We start from the raw sequence: 10,443 nt of genomic DNA, 5'->3' as shown, positions 1-10,443 counted from the left end.
CAACTTTTCATTCTGCTTTATCGTGAAACATTTTCAGGAGATGTGAAATTTTCCATGGGACAGAAATTCTAGTTCCTGCACAGCCATAATGTAGACTCCCTCATAAATGCATATCACAAGAAAAACCCCTTTACCCGGAAAAAGCAGAAGATTCCATGAAATCCACTGGGCACCTAGCCATTCAAACTTAGTGTACCTGAAAAATGCTTAGATACCACAGCAATGGATGCTATAGAACAGTGGTTCTCAACCAGAGGTACACATACCCCTGGGAGTACACAGAGGTCTTCCAGAGGGTACAATGACTCTCCTAGATATTTGCCTACTTTGACAACAGGCTGCATAAAAAGCACTAGCAAAGTCAGTACAAACTAAAATTTCATACAGTGACTTGTTTATACTGCTCTATACACTGAAATGTAAGTACAATATTTATATTCCAGTTGACTTATTTTATAATTATATGGTAAAAATGAGAAAGTCCGCAATTTTTCAGTAATAGCGTGCTATCATAGGTGCTGACTCCATGGGTGCTCAAGCCCCGGAGCACCCACGGGAAAAATTAGCAGGTGCTCTGCCCCAACCAGCAGCCAAGCTCCCCCCATCCCCACCCCCACCGCGCCTCCTCCTCTCCTGAGCGCACCGTGTCCCCGCTCCTCCCCTTCCCTCTCAGCGCTTCCGGACCCCTCCCCTGCCGCCTAACAGCTGTTTGGCGTCGCTTAGGACTTTCCAGGAGGGAGGGGGAGGAGTGGGGACACGGCACGCTTAGGGGAGGAGGCGGAGAAGAGGCAGGGCAGGGGCTGGGACTTGGGGGAAGGGGATGGAATGGGGGCAGGAAGGGGGTGGGGCTGGGGTGGGAAAAGGCAGGAAGTTTGGGGAAGGGGTGAGGGTGGTGCAGGGACAGAAAGAGGTGGTGCAGGGGTGAGGCCAGAGGTGTGGGGGGGAGGGGGGAGCCCCCACCGGGCAGAGGGGAAGTCGGTGCCTATGTGTGCTATGACACTTTTGTATTTCTAGGACTGATTTTCTAAGCAAGTAGTTTTTAAGTGAGGTGAAACTTAGGGGTATGCAAGACAAATCAGACTCCTGAAAGGGATACAGTAGTCTGGAAAGGTTGAGAGCCACTGCTGTAGAACACCCTAAAACAGACAGAAACCAATGTTACTAGTCATAATTATGGGGGAGATGCTAACAACAGGACTTAGAATGGAATCTGGTTACAACTCCTGTCCCTCCATAATATGCAAATATATGTATGTATTACACAGACAGACACACAACCTCTGAAGAAAGTTTCAGAGGAAACTTGAGATCTGAAAATCAAAATATAATTTTTGCTTCTTCCACCTCTACTAGTCAATAAAAAGTCTAATCAGCATCTAATTGGCAATCTTCTTGATTATGCGGAGGCAGAGTAGCATCCATCTTGCTAATATGAATCAGTTTCCTCTGGAGAGCTAACAAGAGTAAAAATGTTTCCTGATAGGAAAATAAGCAGATATGTCTCAAAGACACAACAAGCAGAACCGCTAAGAAAGAAGGCATTATCTTTATAATTACTGGTGATGTTTTAGCTATGAACTGAATCACTTAATTAAATCACTCATTAATTGAATCACTTAGGACCTGATCCATCTCCCACTGAAGTCAGTTGGAGTCTTTCCACAGGCTTCAATGGGAGTTAGATCACTAGAATCCAAAAACTTTTATGTACTCTCCAAAGTCGTCGTCTAAATCTTTCCAGTAGTCATCTCTGGCCGGGAGCAATCACCCTTTCTAAGGTTTATAGTTTAGTCCGTCTCTCTTCAGGCTCACAGCTAAGGTTACCTAGACTGCCAGTCACTGTATTAGTCGATTGTTGTCAGTCTTTTCTAAACGTGTTGAGATTTTGTAATTAGAACCATTAACAATGGGATTTCACAGATGTAGGTTACAAGCTTTCAAAAGAGAAACTACAGTCACAGGCAGTGGGGAAATATTTAATAACTACTTATCCTCTAATTAAACAAGGTACGGAACTCTAAGTACTGCATGCTAAGCACTGCTCTAGCATATGCTTATCATAACCCTACAGAATTGTACTAAAATGCGAAGGTTCCAATCTGAGCTAGTCTTCGCCAAGATTCATCTCACACACAGATGGAGCAGTTTTGCTGTTTCCATGCTGACACACGGAGATTGTAGCATGAAGGATTAAGTTCAAATTTATCATAAAATCACTTCAGATAGGACAATGTAATCTTCAAATTCTACTTGAATTTGACACACAGAAAGACAAAACAGACTGTGTTGGACTTAAAATAGGCAAACAATAACTGAACTGTTTGCTTAAAAAAAATAGAACCCTCCTTAGAAAGACTTGGATTAATCCATCAGCTCTGGGACTGATTCTCTGACATCATTGGCAAATGCTCAATAAACACAAGATAGAGGGCTGGAAAGATTCTCTCCACTGTCATAAAATCCAGATGTTGCTCTACGCCAGGATAGTTTCCCAAGACAAGGTTAAGCAGCCACAAATTGCCAATGCCCTTACTACATGTGAGGATTATCATTTTGAATGGGGACACTGGTCATAGCCCTTTCTCCCAGTCATGTTCCCTATACCAGCAGCTATAAAAAGGTTGATGGCTGCAGGTGTAGGAGACACTACAGGTAGCTCTACATCCTCTGAGGATCCACCTGTGCAGGGGAGATCAGCCAACAGTTGGATCTGCCAGATTTAGGCTGGTTTTCTTCCACTGGAGCAGTGAAAAGTGGCCAGAGCAGAGCCCAGGATCAGGGCCAGAGTTCAGATCAAACTTTATTTATGAATAGAGTGAAGTTGATGGCTTTTAAACCTGTCCTGAACATTCATCAGTACACTTGGGAGTCTTTGAGGAAGAGAGGCTCACCACCAGAATAGCAGTTGAGGACTAAGGTGCATTGATAGTATAGTTAAGTGCAGGGCACAAACACACACACAGATACCCCATGCCAGCAGTCTCTTCTCTGAGAAGAAAAACAATCTCCAGTTTCTCACAAAAATAGTGGTTCAGATCCTGAGGTCATACCTTTCACAGGAAAACTGCTATTGAAAACAATGGAAGGGCTGCCTCATTCAGGAAGACTGGATAAAAATTGAGTAAGAACTTCAGGATGTAGCTCAAAGAATAAGAGACTTTCACACAGGGACTGGGCCCTGACGATTGGCTCCAGATCTGTCAGCAGCATTCAGGGCTGTTTGGATCTGGGCCCATCCCTCATCTCACACACAATAAGAGCTGACTGAAGGGCACAACAGCATTTCATGGCAAACTTCCAGGTTTCGACATTTGTTTTTTGTTCCACACTGGAACAAAATGTTTTGAACGTTTTCACAAAAAATGGAAGAGTGTGTGTGTGTTATAGCCTGTTCTGCAATGCTGGAGATTCAGATTCAAGCCCCTGCTTCAGACCAGAGAGTTTTCCTCCCACATCACACTGAATCAGGCAGAGCAAAAACTTAACTAGCCAGCTAAAGAGTATGAGAGAGAATCACTCTTGCTCTTGAGGTGACTTAGGGTATGTCTACACGGCAACAGACGCTCACAGCAGTGAATCTCAGAACCTGGGTCTACAGATTCAGGCTGCCGAGCTTGTGCTACAGCACTAAAAATAGCTGTGTAAATGTTTGGGCTTTGGCCGGAGCTCAGGCTCTGAAGTCTGAGCCCAAATGTGTACACAGTTTTTTAAGCATTGTAGCGCAAGCCTGAGTCTGTAGACCTGGGCTGTCATTGCCACAGGCTTCTGCTTGCCGTGTAGACGTATCCTTGTTTGAAACGGAAAGGCTTTGACAAAATTTCATTTAGTTGAAAATGTTCCAACCACCTCTACTCATGCTATTATAACTTTCTGATGCTATTTGTTTTCCCCGGCAATCTATATTCACATTCAATACAGCTTAAAATGCAAATCAAAACCTTTCCCTCGGCCATTGACTTTTAAAAGTTTGTTCAGCCTTTGTTAGCCCTACAGCTAACCCTTTTTAAAAAAAAAAAAAAAAAAGGAAGATTTAAGTTAAACTACTATAGCTATTGCCGGAAATATAATGAAAGTGCTCCCAGCCAAAAGCCTAAATACTGAAATAAGACATTGGATCAGTCACTCTTTCTAACACTCCTTATTATGGCTTCTTTGAGTTCCTTTAAATTATAGGTCTGTAAAGGTACCAGGCTTAATTATCTTGTAAGTCACTGTCATGCCTGCCTACTTGCTGAATGCCAAGGCACCGAAATGAAGGCTACATCAGTTTTTCTTTTGTTATTTTGTTGTGTATGGAGTAAACATTTCAATCAATTCCCCCGCCCTCCACCCCATCATTTTAGGATTACATTGAAATTTTATGTGAAAGAGGAAGGACACACTATTCCATGGACAAAGTGGAACAAAAATCATTGGCATGTAAAGGAGACACTGCAAAATGTGGGGTAATAATTGATATAGGCATTGATGTACACTAGGACACAGGAGACCCATATTAAAAAATTAAAGAGCCATAGGCTGGAATTCATTCCCGGGTCACTCTTAGATTTCTAATGAAGGTTAAGGATTTGTATGACCTAAATTAAATCTTTACAGTAAGTCTTCTCAGATCCTCAGTAAGGGCCATACTGTGGTTGTCCAGTCCCATTGGTTTGCACTAGTAAGGTTATTACAGTTCGGCCTCTTATGAGCTACCCTCAACAAAGCTGATCTGTGTCCTTGCAGAAGGACTGTTTTGTTAGAATGGTTCTTTTGTTACTATCTGGCCTTCATTGGCATTATCAATTCTCTGTTGGTGCCTAGGAAATATGCAGTGACTCAGTATCATACAACATCCCTGATTTCAAGAGTTCCGAATATTAAAATAATACTTGGATTACGGGTCAATTACCGGCTATTAGCCAGGATGCTCAGGCATGCAACACCATGCTCTGAGTGTCCCTAGCCTCTGCTTTCCAGAGGCTGGAAGTGAAGGACAGGGAATGGATCACTCAATGATTGCCTGTTCTGTTCATTCCCTCTGAAGCACCTGGCATTGGCCACTGTCAGAAGACAGGATCCTGGGCTAGATGGACCACTGGTCTGGCCCAATATGGCTGTTCTTAGGTCTGATGACATCTCTCTTTTAAGGAGGTAATGCTGTCTAGTGTTTAAGATGTTAGAACAACCCTCCTTGACATTCTCTTGTGAACTTTGGTCTTTTATTACCTTTAAAGAGCCATGATGGTCTTTCCCTCCGACAATTAGAACTTCTGCCATATCTTCAGCCTGGGCAGACCGAGCATGGATGAACAAAGCTCGGCCAGCTTCAGTTATATTTTTCAGTGCAACTAAAGATCCATTGGGTTCCACCTTAAAGTCTGGGTTAGAAACTTCAAAGTTCAACTTGTCATTCCCCTCGCAGTCATCAAACACCACTGAAAAAGAAGAAACAACAAGAGCGTAAGTATTGGTCTACACACACAAGCTTCAAACATTTATACATGATTTGCTTCTCCACAGATATCACACACAACTTGTTCCAAACTATGGAGCACATTTTCAAAGTGGTCTCCAATCAAGCTCTTTGTTTGCATAACTTCGTGGACAAGCTTGTGCATGTGCAGTTTTGGAGGGATGCAAGATTTTGACCAGGCAAATTGGGTAGCTAAGGCATGAATGAATAATTTCACTCTTGGACACTGAAATCACTCAAATCAAGATCACACAAACAGCAAATACATACCTAATTGCATATATTACAGCAGGGGTAGGCAACCTATGGCACGCATGCCGAAGGCGGCATGCGAGCTGATTTTCAGTGGCACTCATACTGCCCGGGTCCTGGCCACCAGTCCAGGGGACTCTGCATTTTAATTTAATTTTAAATGAAGCTTCTTAAACATTTTAAAAACCTTATTTACTTTACATACAACAATAGTTTAGTTATATATTATAGACTTAGAGAAAGAGACCTTCTAAAAACGTTAAAATGTATTACTGGCACGTGAAACCTTAAATTACAGTGAATAAATGAAGACTCGGCACACCACTTCTGAAAGGTTGCTGAACCCTGATCTACAGAGTACTTATCATGGACTTGTTCGTGTTACTGGACCTCTAGAGTCTTTAAGGCTAACAAAACAGTTAAAGGTAACCAGTATGTTGCCTTCATGACTGGAATTGGTTGTTTTTAAAATATCCTGCGTCATATTCTATTGTAAAAATGTTATATGATAGAAAAGTGTGGCAGAAAGAATACTATAGTTTACGTCACTATCAAGACATCTGGCTAAATGTATGAATTCCACATTAAAACTATCCCTCCTTATTGTTTAAAGTTGTAAATAGAAGATTGACAAATCAATGGAAGTTGGCTGTCTATGGGAAGAGAACACCTACCTGCTCTTTTTGTTTTTTAAAAAAAACTTCCCCATAATTGTAACAGTGTGACATGTAATTCAAAATACTGTAATTGTGAGTAGTATGGATTTTTTGTTTGCAGAATGGTTTATCTTATTTATTGATTTGAGATCCTTTTATAAAGGATGATCTATGAAGGTGACTATTTTAGGTTATATAGAATTATAAGTGAGTACGGTAGTTATATATATTAGCCACCATTTAAAACACAGCTATCACCCAAATACAGGATCCCAGTTAACACTGTGTGGGCATTGTATTTAACGGCAACCATCAATGGAGCAATATAGTTCTTTGTGTTTGTCAGACTTCCACCATTAATAAAACTATTGGGCAGATGCTCACCCTGGTGAAAATTATCATAGTGCCATCGATCCTCAGCCCTAGTATAAATTGTCATAGACCCATTGAGAGCACGCCAGCTGGGGACAGGCCCCTAGATATCCATAGATAGAAACTGTTTATGCTACCAAGAAACTGTTTTAAGCCTTGTGAGAGTAGACAGTGTTGCTCAGATACACATGTTCTGCATACTTGCTATTGCTCTGCATCTTCAGTACTTTATTTTTAATATACTATCATCTTTACCAACAATTCGCTACAACACAATTGTTCTTTAAAGAGATCTCTCAAAAAAAAACATACAAAAAGGAAACAAGAGATTGATGGTGATTAAGAAAGATACTGTGATGAATTACATTAATTTCAAGTGCACAACCAGCAAGCTACTGCAAGTTGATAAGTTATGGGGTAATACAAGTATCTATCCCCATTTCTTTTACCTTTCTTATTTCACAATACAGTGAAAATATATGCTAGATTTTGTGTGTGACATTTGGTAAATGATGAGTAACTTGAGTTAATTCAGATCATATAACCATTCTACATGCCCTGGACTTTTTCTTGAGCTGTGTTAGTCTCCTTAACCATTATACATTTATACTATAGACAGTTTTGCCCCTAAAGACCTTGGAGATTTAGCAAGTACTCCTAGTCTTTAAATACTGTGAATACCATTGCCTGCAGTAATTACACACTTCATTAAAATGGAATCTCAGTTACATCGTGTCAGCTTTAGACCCCATAATAAACCATGTGATTAAGAAGTCTTCACTACAAACTTGTAGTTGCGCCATAAATCTTTTAGGTTTCTCCATTTGAGAAAGATGGATTGCATGTGTTTGGTGTGTTGTTTTTTTCTAAAGGAGATCCATCCTAGACTCCCAGACTGCTTATTAAGCTAAACTTCTTTTAAGTTCATTGTGGGCTGCTTGCTGTTTTGATCTTGTTTTCCCATCTGTAGTGGATCTTTAAAAACTGTTGTGCTTTATGGATACGGACAGGCACCCAGAAATTATAGGAGATCAAAGGCATTAGACTTATTAAAAATAAAGCAGCTTCAAAATGGTTAATTGGTTAAAACCCCTGTTGGGATTATCTTGTTAGGTGCAGTTGTTGTTTCTATAGTCAAGAAATTCCTAGATTCTATCACAGCTTGACCACTACTGGAACCAAAGCTGTGGTCTCAGATACAGAATAACCTTGTACTGTACCATGGCTGGACACACACTACAGAGACTATCTACAACTGACTGGCATAACAGACCTGCAGGTAAATTTCCCATACAACCGCACTCCACCAACACTAGTGGATTAAGCATATATTCACAGCACTGCAGTTCTGGGATCTGGGCTGGCAGGGGACTGTAGACCTAGTCAAATTTCCTCCTGGAAATCCACTACATTTGAACCCCACCACCAGAAAATTGCAGAGATGGGAAAATCTGTGGCTGTTTGCTGATTCTTCAGTTTGAGTGAAGCTTGTTACCATGTGATGCATTGTGGTGTGGCCTAAAATGCACACTAAGAGGCTGATTTTCAGAAGCAATGGTACCCACAACTCCAACTGATGTCAATGGGAGTGCAGGTGCTAAGCACCTCTGACAAATCAGAACCTCAGCTACAAAGGGCAATTGGTTACAGTATGTGGCAGGCTAAGCACTAACTGGTTAAGGAATCACAGCTTGGAATGGGGACAATACCAGCCCCTACCCTCTCACCCAGCACTGTGTACTGGGAGGGCTGGCAGATAGCCATTTTAGATTTGATTCTGACCAACAGGGAAGAACTGGTAGCAAATCTGTAGGTAGAAGGAAATGTGGGTGAAAGTGATCATGAAAAAAGGAAGTAGTGAGAGCAGCGGAATAAGGATAATGGACTTCAAAATAGCAGACAAACTCAGAACTTGTATGTAAGGTTCCATGGGAAGAAAATCTAAGGGCAATAGGAGATCAGGAGAACTAGCAGTTTCTCAAGGAGACAATATTAAAGGCACAACTACAAACTATCCTGATGCGAAAGATCAGAAGACTAGAAAGAAGCCAACATGGCTCCAACAGGAGATCTTTTATGACCTAAAAATCAAAAAGCAATCCCACAAAAAGTGGAAACAGACTAATTGGTAAGGAGGAGTACAAATAGCACAGGTATATTGGAACAAAATCAGAACTTGCTAAGGTACAAAACGAGTTACACCTAGCAAAGGACATAAAAGGCAATATGAAGAGGCTCTAGAAATACATTAGGAGCAAGAGAAAGATGAAGGAAAACATAAGTCCTTTACTTAGCTGTGAAGGAGAACTAATGCATGCTCAGGTATTTAATGCCTATTTTTCTCCAGCCTTTACTATAAAGGTTAATGGTGACCAAATACTCAACACAATTAATGTTACCAACAAGAGAGAAGCAAAAAAGAGAAAGAACAGATTAAAGAACATTTAGACAAGTTAGATGTATTCAAGTCGGTAGGTCCGGATGAATTTCATCCTATCATACTTAAGGAATTGGTTGAAGCAATCTTGGAACCGGTAATAATTATCTTTGAGAACTCCTGGAGTATGGGTGAGGTCCCATAAGACTGGAAGAGAGCAAACATACTGACTATCTTTAAAAAGGGGAGAAAAACCAGGTAATTATAGGCCAGTCAGCCTAACTTTGACACCTGGAAAGATACTGGAACAAACTTATTAAATAAGCAATGTGTAAGCACTTAGAGGATGGTCGGTTATAAGAAATAGCAAGCATGGATTTGCCAAGAACAAATCATACTAAACCAACCTAATTTCCTTCTTTGACAGGGTTGCTTACCTAGTGGATGGGGGAAGCTGTAAGGAAAGGTTAAAAAAACTGGGCATGTTTAGTTCTGTGAAAAGACAACTGACGGGGGACCGGTTAACAGTCTTCAGATATGTTAAGGGCTGTAATAAAGACAACTATGATCAATTGTTTTCCATGTCCACTGAAGGAAGAATAAGTAGTAATGGTCTTAATCTGAAGGAAGGGAGATTTTAGGTTCGATATTAGGAAAAGCTTTCTAACTATATGGGTTGTTAAATGCTGGAATAGTCTTCCAAGGGAGATTGTGGAATCCCCTTCATGGAGGCTTTTAAAACAGGTTGGACAAACACTAGTCAGGGATGGTCTAGGTTTACAGGCCAGCCTTAGCACAAGAGGCTGGATTTGATGACTTTGAGGTCCCTTCCAGCCTTAGTTTTCTCTGATGCAGCACCATGAGGGAGTGGGTAAAGAGTGTCCATGTGCATGAGTAAATGGAGGAGTCAGGGTTGAATAGGTGGGGGAATGGAAAGTGGAGCCTCAAAATGGGAAAAACTGCACAAGTGAGCATAGGTGCTAGAATTAGTGGTGCTGCAGCACCACCTGGCTTGAAGTGGTTTCCATTATTTACAGGGTTTACTGTTTGGTTCAATGGCTCTCAGCACCGCCACTATAAAAACTGTTCCAGCACCACTGCAAGTGAGAGGAGAGAAAGAGAGGGACAGTGATGGGGTAGGGAAGAAAGGAAGGGGTGAGACTAAATTTTGGGAAGAGATACATTAAGGGGGAAGATAGAAATGAAAATATGAGGGAAGGAGAGAAAAAACACCACTGGGAAAGGAAGGCAGATAGAGGTGGCAGAAGAAAGGAGGAGAAATCAGACACACAAAAAGCGGCTAGAGGAAAGAAGGATACCACTTATTGGTG

General features: G+C 41.2%; 1 protein-coding gene across 1 annotated transcript in view; it reads right to left on the bottom strand.

Moving 5' to 3' along the window:
• Positions 1-10,443, bottom strand: part of LOC113409647 (cadherin-13) — a 746,582-nt gene that overhangs the window by 501,499 nt on the left and 234,640 nt on the right. Inside the window, exon 3 of the mRNA XM_026663796.1 lies at positions 5,209-5,417. Coding sequence (XP_026519581.1) covers positions 5,209-5,417 — 209 coding nt within the window. The remainder of the gene's footprint in view (positions 1-5,208; positions 5,418-10,443) is intronic.

The sequence above is a fragment of the Terrapene carolina genome, unplaced genomic scaffold, assembly GCF_002925995.2.
Source record: "Terrapene carolina triunguis isolate 2854851 unplaced genomic scaffold, T_m_triunguis-2.0 Scaffold33911, whole genome shotgun sequence".
Taxonomy (NCBI): Eukaryota; Metazoa; Chordata; order Testudines; family Emydidae; genus Terrapene; species Terrapene triunguis.
This window is presented reverse-complemented; position numbering and strand designations above follow the sequence as displayed.